Raw genomic sequence first — 14,722 nt, forward strand, 5'->3', positions numbered from 1 at the left:
GGATCGTCGGATCATCCCACTTACGTATCAACATGCTAGCCACACACACACGCGTGCCCTGGGGTGGACAGTTTTTATTTGGTAGAGCCTCGTCCAGGGGTGGACGTTTCTCTGGCTCGAAGGACTATATCGCCACCCGGAGCGATATCGAACCGGTTGTGTCCACAGCGCATCTCCCACGGGAGCTTAGAACCTTCATTCGAAGAAGCATCCAGGGAGAAGGTCCCTTTGCCTGCTTCCCTGCTAAACAGTTCCCAGTTTCAAACAGATACGCCAAACGTACCAAAACGGTGTTTGGTTTTAATTTGGAACAACAAACATATTGCGCTGTCAGCTTTGGGGAACAGGATGACAATTCTTGGCTCGGTAAACATGGACTACCACAAAAACGCTTCCTTGGGGGAAAGAAAGGGGCAAAATATGAAGTGAAGTCTGTTTGTTTTTACCGCTCCTTGTCTTGTGATAATGGTTTACCACCGATCGGGCGATTAATATTGTTCATGCCGCGCGCGCGCGCAGGAAACCCCCTCGCCACTGCCGGCAACCAAGGGCACGCGCCTAATACAATGCCCTTTTTTCCGGTGTGTGGTGTGGTGTATGGTGAATTTGATGGTGTTTGTGTTCCCTCATTTGGTTTGCAATATTATGTTATTGTTGTATTGCTTGCTTCGCACTCTGCGCTAGGATGGTTTTTTGTTTTTTTTTTTGTTTCCCTTTTTATTGTTGTGAATTTGTCCATTGTTCACTTTTGCTGAAAGTTTTCAAACATTTGTAGACGATGTTTTATGTTTCTGTTTTAGTGATCAATGAGTATTTTGAAGTGAATTTGTCAATGTCTTAACATTTTGAGTTGCAATGTTTTATTCTGTTAACATTTTGTCTGTTTACTTTTTCTCCATTGGTTCTGGTTTTGTTTTATTTTTACTTTCACGAATGAAGTGTATTTCATCCCATATTTTTACTTTTTTTATATTATCTTTTTTATCTTTCATCTTATCTTATCTTATATTATTCATTGAATTATATTGTTTTCTAAATTTATTTGTTTGTTTATTTGTTATTGTTGTTGGTGTTCTTGTATCTCTAATTAGCAGATTTATGTTAAGTATATTTGAATTTTCTTAGCTGTTCTTTTGTTTTGTAAATATTTTACTGTTTTTTTTCTTTTTAATTTATACAACCATACTCAGAATGTTCACAAAGATTCATTCAAAACGTGTACCCCTCTAATTCACCCTCCTTAACCCATCAAACAGCAACACGAACAAAAAAGACTTCGCCTGCAACACCACATCATTACAATTCAAAGGCAAACCACGTCAAAGCCAACACCAATCAACAGCCCACCAAACACCACCGGTAGAGTTTTCCCACTCTTTCGCTGCCGGCAATGGAAATCCCATCCTTTGGGAAAATACAAAACACTTACCACCACCACCACCACCAGCATCCCCATCATCAGCCGCAGCTACCGAATCGAAAATGGGCAATCCAATTCCATCCTTTCCATTCAACCGTTTCCCCGTCGGTGACATAGACCATATCCTGGTGCCGGTGCTTCCCTCACGCACACACGCGCGCATTCTGGCACGACGGGGCAGAGCAAAATAATTACCAGCCGAGAGGAAAGTGAATAACCACGACCATAATGACACACCGGCAAAACGGAACACAACCATCAACCGAAATCCAAATCGGAAGTCACTCCCGCGCACGGGGGGGGTTTGCCACACCCGCGGAGATGCTGTGTTTGATGTCATTTTCATCCGTTTCTCAAGGGTAATGTGTGTGAAACGGTGGGAACTATGAGCACAATCGAGTTATTCCTTGTCTGGCCCTGGGGTGACGGAAAGCTTCAGATGGGGAAGATCTTGAAGAAATGTTTGTTTTTTTTTTCCTTTTTAACCGGAAGTGTTACTGGGTTGTTGTTTAATCTTATAATATTTCATACGTAAATTGGATTATTGAATTTTAACCAAACATTTATTAAATTCATTAATTGACTTACAAATTAATTACATGTTTTTCGCTGTCTGTTATTAAAGCCATTAGAGATAGCGTTACGAAAGAATTAAATTAGTCTTTTATTTAAAAAAAATCAGTTGAAATATTCTGTTTTTAGTTTCAAACAATAGGCATTCCTTAATAAACATTTATATATTTTAACCGAAAAAAGCACTTTTAGTATATTTTACACTTTATCTATTTTTTCTCGATCGTTTGCTTCAATTCGTTCTTTCTCCTACTATTACATTAAATACTATAAAGGTCATTTAGATTGATCAAATTGATTGAAAATGGAATTTAATCGTTGGCTAATTGATGCATCAATCATTTGATACTTAAAACATAACATTCACCCTTTGTGTTAATGAAACATGAGCGACCGCTAATTACACAACTCTAAAAATCACAAACCAAGTAAATTGGTTTGATAAAAAAAATCTTTTGGTATGTCCAACAAAGGGGCCCTTCACGAGTCTAGTCAGTTTTTTGTATGGAGTTTGACAGTTGGAGGCTGAAATCATGTAAACACTCGATACAAAACCACAAACAAAACTAGTCTGCAATTTTCAGTCTAGATTATTCTAGCCTCAAAGCTAGAATTAGATTCGAGTACCTGCTCGAAAACACAGTGTTGTTTACGTTTATCTCAAGGTGCATTAAAGAGATCACGTGGTGGAATCTAGAATCAAAGTGTATGTAGTCCAGGTGGTCTCATAGCATTTTTTATAACCAATTTTGAACATCAATTTTTGACAGAACGAGGGAAAACTTTTGCTCCAACGAGTTTTCTGGAGGCTTGACGAATACTCAAAACACTCTTAAAATCTTCATTCAGAACCAGAAGCGATAAAAATCAACCTTCTATATTCATACACCTTGGGATAAGCCCACCTGTATATTATACTCACTTTGATAGCTGCTCGAAACTGCTGTACAATGCAAACAGCTGACAGGCTGAAATTTCAGCCTACGAACTTAAAACGGAAAGGGCCCCAAATTTGGAAAACAATTTGCATTTTCAATAACTTACAAAGCATCCACAAATCTTCCTAACAAAATATTGATTACATTCAATGAGTTTAAGTATCATTTTCAACATAATATTGACATAATTCCTCTTCATGTTGCATACCAGTAACAGTAACGCTTTATTATTATTGCGAATTTCGTTCTTAAGCGGCCCAATATTGCATTCCTGTGACCGGCCACACCAAAACTCCTTCCTACACCTCCATCACAACAATCGACAGCGCCCGGAAACTAACAAGCCTCCTTGACCCAGCAGACGCCTCCTACCTCCAGGCGGGTACCGAAAGTCAAATGTTACAATTAACTCATCACTCATCATCGAGGTGAAAGGGCGGGAGAAAAAACAAGCCAAACCATTCCCGGCAACACGTGCCATTGATTCACGCACAGCCGTCTACACGCGCCCTCCACCGACGCACTTCGTGGCGGAAACAATTTAAACTGTATTACAAACAAATCAATAGCAAATGATAATAACACCGGATGATAAACCGTTGCGATGCGCTCGGGTGTGTGTGTGTATGTGACGAGTGTTACCGGAAGGACACGAAAAAAAGGCAAAATGCGTTAAAACGATGGTCGCCGCGTGGCACGAGCGTCGTTCGCACAACCTTCACAACCAACCCCTTGGAACCTAGTTAGGAACTTAGGGAAAACGAGGTGGAAAAACGGGGGAAAATTGGACAACGAAAACGCACCCCCTTTTCCAAATAGCACTATTGTCCCTCGTGTCCTGCTTCCGTAGGGTCTGCTCGAGGGGATTATTAACTGCCGGACGACTAAATTGGCTCAAAACCAATCGGATCTCGAGCTGCCGCGTTTTCCGGCGCTTTCCCTGCGTATTCCTGCCTGCGGTATTGCTTATTTCCGGGCTTGTCGTGCGGCTCTTTTTTTCCTGGGCTAGGGATGTGCATCCGTTGTCTACACGGGCACACACACACACACACACGTCCGGAAGCACCGGAAGAACTGGCTAATCGGTTTGTAATCGTGCTGTTTGGTTCGATTTTTGCTGCTACTGCTACCGACACGACACTACGGCCGCTTTATGCTGGTGACAATGACGGTTGTGTTAAAAAGGTGGAATGTGTCAAGATGTCTGGGGCGGTGGAAATAGTGTAGGTGACAATTAGGAGCGTACATGGGTGGTGCGGTTGCCGCTGTCCTGCCCTATTGTGCTGATCAATTGTGGCGCCGGAAGCGATCGGAAGGCCCGAAATCGGAAGGAAGGCATGTTTGGGATTATATGTTGGCAATTTGGTTTTGGTGGTGATGTGATTTGGTGGTTTTTGCTGAGGATTAAGCGTTGTTGGATTAATGTTTTTTTCACGATAATATACTATTATTTCATTTTGATTTAACGCTAAAATATGTTAAAGCATACAAGACAGCATAATGTGCCTGGACAATGCATTCTTTAAACTTCAGTATTTTATATTAAATAACTTACAATCAAAAATTTACTCCAAAATGTCTTAACACCTTTCCCATTTTCATGCTCGTCTGAAGCACGTCAAAACTCATCGCACAAACAATTAAAAACTTTCACTTTTCAGCGTCTAATACTGCTGCTACTTTCCGCGCCCAGCCCACGTGTCTGGGAGCCGCACACTGCACTCACAGCAGCCCATGACAAATCCTATCAAAAACTTGTCACCCGAATCGGGCTTTGCCGAGACCGATTCAAACACCGCGACCCAACGTCCACGCCCACGTGCACAAACTGCTCCTCGTCTGTGGGTCCTTTTTTGGTTGAATCCTTTACCTCCCATCGTACGCGCCCTAGTAAGACACGCTGTCAACGACCGAACGAAGGATTAGGTTTGTTTCGCGTTCGGCAAAGTGCGTGGCGTGGCCTGGCTTTGGCAGCACCGGGGCTCGAAGCGCTAGGTCGACCAAACGCTCAAGGACTTTCGAAAGGCTCCGTCACTGCGAAAGGCGACCTTTAAATTCAATCCTATCAACAAAAGGTTGCTGAAGCATCGCGACGACACCGACGACAACGCCCGGTGCGACGGTTTTAAAACACGAGGAGACGGGGACGGAACGTTTGTGCGAGAAAGGGCGGGTTTTAAAGAGGCTTCTTCATCTTCTATCAGTCTTCCCCCGCGTACATCCTCGCTTCCTCTCGGGTTGGGAAAGAAAGGAAGCTGTGAAGGTGTTTTTAATCCCCTTTTCCGGTCGCGTGATCTGGCTGCCAAAGTGTCACCGTCGTTTGTCGTAACTGTCACCGGCAAACATAACAACGAAAGCAAATCACACCACCGAGCATCCGTAAAGTGAGGCTTTACAAAACTTTACAAAACGCCCTGCCTTCAAACCACTTGCTGAATGCTTCAGGTTCCCATGGACACTTCCAGGGTAGTAGGGTTGCGTTTAAAAATGTCCACCCCATCAGAAGGGTGCGTACAATAGCTGTCGACACCTAGGGTAACGGTCAGTTGAATGGGGACAGTGTAGGTGATTAAACTAATGGACACCGTGGGCAAAAATTGACCATAATCGGAGCTAAAATTACCCAATCAAAGCTGACCCATTGGGATGGTTGGATGGTGAGAACATTCGTCTCGTTGCGTGCCGTGTCGTTGCAGGGAGGGTTGTAGTGGACAAAGTGGAGAGTTTGGTTTGAAACTTTATACAATATGGTTCCTTTTTCTTGCCTTTTTACACGATTGATGGGGAGATTTTCAATGCAATAGAGTTCAGGGAGTTTGAGGTTTGATTTAAGGACATTTTTCAAGCGGGAATCGCCCCATGCGGCTTCAAAATTGTCCTAACAAAGGGCATATGTGTGACTGGCATCAATGGCGTTCCTTTTAATTCTCCTGTGTTGGTGTTCGTTCTCTTTAATTAGTACAACTATGGAATCGTTCGTTAACTTATTTCATAATTTATTTCTCTCGGGTACCTTTGAGTAAGCAACTGATCAACTCTGAGAGCTATTACAAAGCGCTCACCTAAATGTTCCATACAAACCTACAACCCTACTCGGAAGTTCTAATGCTAATAATTCAAAAACTTCAAATGCTAAACTTCAAAAATGACTAAATGCGTCATCTGCAATATGATTAGAAATTTGTGAGATAAGCAATTTGTGCCGAGAAATACCTCTCTAATACCATTATACTCAATGTTGGTAATTAGGTTTTAGATGATTTAAACAGTCACTTCATCTCATAGTTTGCTAGTAACTTCTTTCATTTAAGTTTAATCCAGATTAAGTACGATCCCTGAAACTCAAACAAAAATCGTCCAAATCTGGAGAAGAGTATGTTCTTGAAGTGGAAACCCAGTACCAATTAAGGTTCGCATTTAAAAAAAAAGTAGCCAAAAACTGCTGCTTTTTCATGGGTTTATATTCGCTCGCACTAACAAAACGTAAATTATACTTTCAATAATAGTATCTCATGAGTAACCAGACAAAATGTTGCACCTCTATCAGTCCAACTCTAACCGTGATGGTCAAAAAAGTGAGACAACTGTGTTTAGAATCGTACGCGATCAAAGAACGGCCCCACGTAATATCTAAAACGGACTCCGTGCGTCAGTTTTTAAACGGTGTATAAGCCTGTTTCGGCATCTACATCATCTTCGCACTATTAGACAACAATCAGAGCATCGAAAGAAAGCCCAGTTCCGAATGGCCGACGACTCTGAGCGGCTAGAAGCTCCAAATGATGCTGAAGGGAAAAGTGGCTACACTGGTGCATAAAGCTGGTCCGGGACGTCGATGCAACCGGCCTAACAGTGAAATAGTACCTAGGAAGCATGAACAAACTTATCGGGAAGCAGAAATCGCATCCACTGGCTTCGTAGCGCCAAGCAATAACGCCAAAACTCAATGGGATCCTTTTGGGTGAATTTCGGAGGAACTTCGAGGAATTACACTCTAGTCCGCGAACTGGTCCAACATTCTAAAACTGCGTTCTATAGATTTTTTTCCTGGACAAACATGATCAAGAAGCTCTACTCAAACAATTTTGTGGAGGAATTTTTGGCGAGTAATTGGTAAAAATGGAAGGTAGATCTTAAAACATGCCTACACGCATGTCTTCGTCCGACATGGTGAAAATTCCGGATAACTAACGGCTCTGTCGGCCTGCACGGTCGGAGACTTATGTTTGCAAGTAAGCTTAAATAATTACCTTTCAAAGTTAGTTGTTTTTCTACATATGGCTGAAAAAAGTCTATTTTTTATGCAAACGTTAAATAAATTTTCACTTATTCAACTTCAACTTCAGTTCGAGACAGTTCGAATGCCAGAAACAGCAGCTAAAGGTTTTGGTCAAACAATTATTCACTTTTAGCTTTAATCTCATCTTAAATTCATTCTCGAGTATTGCTAGTTCATACGAGGATTTACAAAAGAATTTATCAATCAACATTCAGGCCTATGCGTTCCTGCATTTAAGTTCTATCGATACGTCGTTTAATAGTTTCTTCCATTTAAGCGTCCAAACAACCATTCAGCACCTTTCGTCAAAACAACGAACACCCCAATTAGCCATTCGGCTGCACCATACGATCCCTTTTGTCACCAGTTGTTACATTCGCGATACAAAATGAGCATTGCCGTTCGCTTTGTGTGCCTTTTCATCGCGACCATCAATCGCGAAACACACCCAACGTAACCGCGTGCCATACGACGCCAAATACGCTGAATGCGATTCAAAATACCCGACCCGACACACCACAGGACATTCGCCGTTCGAGTGGTGCGCTTCGACCAATGCCCGCTACTTGTTTTAGACGAGACGAACTCCCGAAAAAAATATATCCGTTACGATCGATATTGTACAAAACCAGGAAGCCCTCGGGCGTACCACGGGACGGCAGGCAGGCAGGCCAGACACTGGAAGGACCATTTTTTCGAACCCGCGGCTGCAAAATGCTGCTCCAGAGTCTGCCCAGCACGACAGCCACTTTTCCCTGTGCCGTGTGTGCCCGGTGCCAAATGTGTGTCCGCGAACAATGACACAGCACATAAGCTGCACCGTGAGGTACCGTGAAAAGCACAACGACAACGACTATTTTCCCTTTTTTGTACCTTTGGCTACAAACGGCGCGAAATACGTTTTTGCACCCGAAGAAACACACACTGCCCCCTCCGGGTGCCGTGATTGAGATCGTGGCGTGAGATCAACTGACACCCCCCTCCGGGAGCTCCTTCACCGGCAGCCCGATGGCCATATTGGTGCCCAACAGGGGCCGTGAGGCTACGCGAGCCCATCGATTTAACAGTCGCGCGAAACAGGACCTTCCGCGAATGTTACTCTTTGCGCAAACGCTCTGCAGCTTCCCAGACCTTCCTCTCTTTTCCCCTTGTGCAACATATGGCGCTCACATCATGGCTGGCTGGCAGCTGCTACCACGGCTCAATTCCCGCCCTGTTTTTACTCCGTCAGTTCCCTTTTTGCTAGCACCACCACCACCATCATCATCATCATCGTCATCATCAACGTCAAAGCACCCTTAGAACGCCCTCTGCTACCTTGCTGTAAAGGGGCTTTAAGACCTTACGAGATTTTTGTTGTTTTTTTTTCTTCACCCATTCACCGAAATCTCCCTCTTTTTTGCCTCCCCCCTGTTTTCACAAACATTGGGACCTTTTAGTCGAGCCAGTTTTTGGTTTCTCCTCGAAGTGTGTTCGCCTTTTTCCGGTCGTCACAATCACGGCTCGGAGGCAGCATGAACACGATCTCTAATTGTCGATCAAATAATTGCAATGTTGCACACATTCGATGAGGCACGTCGATGGAACCGTTTTTTGGGGGTTGAGAAAGGGAGAAAATAAATAGTAAACCGACAACGAACTATATTAAAAAAAAGAGAATGAAGTAAACAGTTATAGAAAGGCTTTTCTTCTAACGATAATTTACATTGTTGACACATTTAATTTCATTTTCATTTGTCTGTTGTTTCCCAATTTTTTGTTGTTTAATGTGTCTTTGTTTTTAGTTTATTCTTCCTCTCTACAGTCTAGCATCACATATTGCAGTCTGCTTTTGATTTTTTTTATATCCTTTCCATATCTTTTTGTCATATTTATAACTTTTATTGAATCTTCTTGGAAAAGAGACACAATTTTGATTGCCAAATTTTCGAAAACACTTTAAACCCCATCTCTTTTTATCATTGCTTTCAACAATATCGCCTGTTTGCTGTTCATTTAATGCTATTTTGCAGCTCATTTGTTCAACGCGGTTTGTTTGCTCCAAACTGTAATGCTGCGCATTTTATTGCATTTTGCTCCAACTAGTCGACTTCTTAATAAGCTGCAACAGAGCAGCAACACTATGAACCTACCACCAGCCTCCCAATTGCTCTTTCCGCGTAAAACAATACAAAAAAAAAACCACAACAAAACCGCAACACCAACGCCGACAGCTTCATAACGCGTTGATGTAATTTTCTCTCTTTCTCTCGTCAATTGACGATCTTTTACATGCCATCATGCCAAAGCAGCGGAGTGACCAACGATGGCCATTCGCTGCAATCGTTTGCCGTTGCCTGCATGGTCCCTCAAAATGGCGCCCATTATAGTTTGTATCATGTCTCTCGGCTCTTCTCACTGTCTGTCTGTTCGTCTCGGTCCGTGCAGCATCTGCGTATCCCGTGCGTAGCGTATTTTTTTTTTTATCACCCGCCTTTTGTTTCCATCCATCGCGTAGCTATGGCGGCACAATGTGCAACTGTTATGTTACGCAGGGAAGTGGGCAATTGCGATGCCAGGCGTTGCAGTAGGCAGGGAAACTGTGCAGGAAAAGCACACTACAACAACAGCAGCAGGAGAGCGAAAAGAGCGGTGTGTGGAAATACTTTCTCTCTCCCTTTGTGGGTTGCGCAAATGAGGCGCTCTAGCTTAGCAGCCCAGGGTTGCAGCACAGTCCCCGGTTGCCATCTGTCCCCGGGTTCCATGGGTGGAAATTTGCACCGAACCGTGTCAGATTTATTGCATGTAATGATTCTTTAATGCGTTTCGTTTGCGCTAGGACTTTGGTATTTGGCTATCTTGCTGTCGGATGGCAAATGTGTGGGGGCTTTTTTTATTGGTCCGTTTTTGGTTGCACAGTTTGCGTTAAGGTTTAAATTGTGTGTGTTGACGAGTGATGATCGCCATCACAACACAATATTGTTGTATTATTTAAGGATGGTAATGTATCACCCAACAGCACTAGGATGATGATAATGTATTTAAAGTACATAGACACCGCCATTTGTAACTTCTTTCACAGTGTATGTTAATGTTAGTAGACAAACAGCTTTTATCATAAGACTAGGATATTTTTGAGGTTTTTTTTCCTAAAATGAATGCACTTTAATGCATCTGTCACCCAATTATCGAACATTAAAAAAAATTAAATTAAAAAAAAAACAACAATTTTGAAAAACAAAAATAATAACCGAATCATATAAAATGCTTTTGTAAAATGCCTTACGATTTCCTAGACAGTTAGTTAAAGCAGGGGTCTCCAAACTTATGAGTTCGCAGGTCGTATTACTTCACAATTAACGGTGTTGAGGGCCATTTTGACGTTTAGAATGGAAGGGAAGTTCGAATCTTTTTTTGATTAGAAAATACTTACTGAATTTGTCAAATTTCTACAGCATTCTTTTATTGAATCATGATTTTCTTCGTGCAAAATTTAAAAAAATATACTTTGGTTAATTAGTCAAACAAATGAACTATTTATTTCAACCTTTACAGAGCTATTGCGGACTGCAATACAGGCTCTTGAGGGCACCATGCGGCCCGCGGGCCGTAGTTTGGAGACCCCTGACTTAAAGCAATATCTAAATATCGCCTTCATATATCAATGAGGATACCTTCTGGCAATGATGGTGATATAATAAGGCCAGTAGAAACCACAGCCTTAAAACCAAGCATAGCTTGTTATTAAGCTTTGTAACTAGTGTTCTAAACAATTAGTGGTCTAAGGTCATTTAATTCGTAAAAGATGTAACAATTGAGGCCTATTGAGGCATGGAGACTGTCCGGTTTTCAATGGGCATCATACATTTCACGCTTTGTCTTGCATTTATGGTTGGTATTCCGACATTTTTAAGAAAACCGGACCATTTTTTGCATTAGCTTAGCTAAACAAATATATCCTCAACGTTGTGTGAAGACAGTGTTTCGATAAGGCCCGATTCCATGAACATGTTACGACAACATTTGTTCGATGACAACATGTCTGAATTTTCCTATTCATTTCAGCAACTGTGGATACATTTGCACACAAAAATGTATTGAATAAAGTTGAAACTGTTTTGTATCCGTTTTGGTATGCAAACGTCCTCGAAAATTTTCCTGCAACATGAGTTAGACAGCTCATAAATACGATTTGGCAACAAATGTTCCCGCAAATATTTCATAGACTAGGGCCTAAGTGAACTAAGTAATAGTGCGTGTAGCCACAAAGTCAATAAACAGGTGAAAATAGGAGGTGTCCGATTTTAGATGACCGTCACTGTATATTCACGTTACAGAAAAAAAAACATTCCGTCGGTAAAATTCATTCTATATTAAAATGCAACAATAATCGAATAAAAAGGCTCTACATGAAATACATTAAATAAATGAAATTACTAAATTTCTACTTCTAATAACACTCACCGACAAAGAGAGACTTGTAGACGGTTCCATTGCTAAACCCCGGCAGCAGCAAACGCTTATCCTTGCCACCAATCTACCGACGGCGACGCTAATTTCCGTTTGTCGATCTAGTTCACACTTGCCGTCGGTCGCTACGAGAACTACCCAAACCACTCAGCGCACAACACTGCATTGCATTTGACAGAGCCAGAAATTGACATTCGAAAAAAAGGAAGGAAAAACACACACTTTTGTAGCCTGAATCTCCACTCGGGCCGGGGATCAATTCACACTGCAAGCCTCATCAATAATTCACAGCGCCCATGCTCGATTGGTTCTGCGATGCGTTTTTCCAACTCACCCACGTCACCCCGACTGGGTTCACAATTTGCGCGTGTTTACGCTAATGGTGGTGCCGGGGAACCATTTTTCGCACTTCGCACTTTCCATCCCTAACGACGAGAGCACACACACCCAATTGCTCTGACCGATTCGAACTTTAGCCTCACACTCACTGTGTCTTGTCACGCTGGCCAAAAAAAGTGTCTTCTCCAGTGCTATGTCCTTTTGCAGAACACTCCCCCCTTTTTCTCCAACCTACACCTACACTTTCACACAATACACAGCGGAATCGTCTTCCGATCGCGAAATCCTCGACGGGAACGGGCGCGCGAACAGAAACGGCGTATGCGTCCACGACCGCCAAAAGCTAGCGCGCGAAAAAAAGGCACACGTCGTTCGTCCTCCAATCCGACCTGGCACCGACACTCAGTGTGTGTGTGTGTGCCTGTGTGTATGCAGAGCTTATTGATGATCGTCCTCTTCTCGCTCAACGCACACAGCCGCACAGCCGATGCTGTTGCGTCCGCCATGCGGGGTCGCCATGGTTACGCGCGAGGCTAGGCCCGGCATCTGATCCCGCTCCGCGCTCGCTGGTGCTGATTGCGTGTAGAGTTCAGTTTCCCTTTTGCCCAACGCCGGGGCAGCAAACAGTAGCAAAAGAAGAAGAAGTAAAATCATCAAACTGAACTCGCACACACACACAGAGCTCATAGGGAACGGCAATAGAAAGAGACACACGGTCTATGTATTTATTAACACACTCTTCTCGTTCAATGGCGGCAAGAAGGGCCACGGCAGGGGTGCAAGGGGTCACACTGTACGAGGGCTCAACAGCAAATCCACCACCCGCTCCCTTTCCTGTGCGAGCGATGATGGTGACAACCGTCACTACACACACACACACATGCGAGAAACGAGGAGTTTAATTTTACGTCATCATCAGCATCAGCAGCGCGATGATGATCATCGTCTCCGGCGTGGTAAATAAAGCCATCAAAGAAGGGGAAAAAGATACAACAAAAACAACAACAACAAAAAGGGAGAAAAAAACTGGAGGTAGAAAAAGAACACACAACCAACCTGAAATATCGATCGGATGGAGGCGCATAGTGTTTTGTTTGTTTGCACGCTGCTTTTCAAACAACGCCGTACCTCCCCGTGGATGTGTCTGCACGGGTATTTCAGTGAATGGTGATGATTTATTTTAGCTGGTTAGTTGGTTTTGCGGTTATTTAGCGAACGATATTTCATTTGCCATCACTTGTTAAGGGATGATGTATGCTTCTGTATCATTCGGGCAAGAAATCGCTTTTTGAGGTAAATTGATTAATTTTTTAAATTTTAATATTAGAGTAAAGGTTTTTCTTTTTTGTGGCTTCGCATATAAGATTATACTGCAGATAGGGCTTATTTGCTGAAACTTCGATGCATCTAAATCTTCTTCAGTCCATCTCAACCATCTTTAGATGACAGGCACAGCTGATAAGTGAGAAAATATTACATGGTAAAACCGTATGTTTTTGGTTGTAATGAATTTTGTAGATGAAAATAAACTAAAAAAAAAGCATGATGATAATGAGGAAAATTCCCATTTTATCGCTGCTTTAGACTTTATTAATTGCACATGCATGACGACGAACAAGAAAAAATCTTAATGCATATGCTAACTGTAGCGCGATCTATTATATTTGTCTTTCTTTGTAGAGTATTTATTACAAAGATTTTCGTAAATAAAAAAAAAATCATCTTTAGTTGTAAGGAAAAAAATAGAACAAAAATCGATTGATTGGTTACAGTTCTAATTCTTCAATTCTATTAATATCTTTTCGTAAGAAAACTATAAAATCAACTTTTTTCCTTCCTGTGCTACATTCCAACAACGAACACAATTACACTGCAACGGCGTATTCAAATAGCTTTCTTCTTTCCAAATGCGGCGCGACATTTATAAGGCTTCGCACCTTCGAAAAGCCCTGCTCAGACCAGTGTGGCCAGATTATTTTGGCAGATTTCGGCAGGAGCACTGTTGAGAACGCAACAATTTAAATTTAATCAATTATTTTAATGATTACCCTGCTAGCAAAGAGAATGAAAAAGTGTGCGATTTTCTGGCGAGGGGCATGTAGAAGCAGGGGGAGACGGTTGGAAGTACACGGAATTACGCAGAGTCGCTAGCGTGTTTTGGTTTCCACACAGTTTTTGCACTCACACAATTACACATGTGTGAATGTGTGCGTTCACTTTCAGCCTGCGCGCTCAGTTTGGTTTTCTCGCAGCGGCATGCTGGTATCGGTGTCTCGCTCGCTCTAGTGCAGCGTGTTCGGGGAGAAACGGGAAGGAAGGGGTGTGAGGAAAATACTATGAAACAGCGCGAGCGAGTTCTTTTCAGTGAGAGCGCCTCGTGTATTTTAAAGGCATGCAAGAGAGCGCCGGTCTGGTGGTACAGTCGTCAACTCGAACGACTTAATAACATGCCCATCGTGGGTTCAAGCCCCGAATAGACCGACCCCCATAGGTAGGACTGACTATCCTGCTATGGTAGCAATATGTCACTGAAAGCCAAGCCCACTTCACTAGTGGGTATAGGCAGGCCTTGACCGGCAGTGACTGTTGTGCCAAAAAGAAGAAGGAGCAAGAGAGCGCATTCTCCCTGTGGTAGCGCTCCATCCGCCATTCATTAATTATCAGTCCAAAGCAACGGACTTCGGATCCGATCTTGAGCGTGTGTTTTTACCTTCCCCTCGCCTG

General features: G+C 42.7%; 1 protein-coding gene across 1 annotated transcript in view; it reads right to left on the minus strand.

Annotated features, from left to right (window-relative positions):
* LOC120959111 (fez family zinc finger protein erm) overlaps positions 1-13,241 on the minus strand; it is a 33,629-nt gene extending 20,388 nt beyond the window's left edge. The window contains exon 1 of the mRNA XM_040382279.2: positions 11,654-13,241. Within this exon, the coding sequence (XP_040238213.2) occupies positions 11,654-11,683 (30 nt within the window). The 5' untranslated portion in view covers positions 11,684-13,241. The remainder of the gene's footprint in view (positions 1-11,653) is intronic.
* Positions 13,242-14,722: the final 1,481 nt, after the last annotated feature.

This window comes from Anopheles coluzzii, chromosome 3, assembly GCF_943734685.1.
Source record: "Anopheles coluzzii chromosome 3, AcolN3, whole genome shotgun sequence".
NCBI classification, from domain to species: domain Eukaryota; kingdom Metazoa; phylum Arthropoda; class Insecta; order Diptera; family Culicidae; genus Anopheles; species Anopheles coluzzii.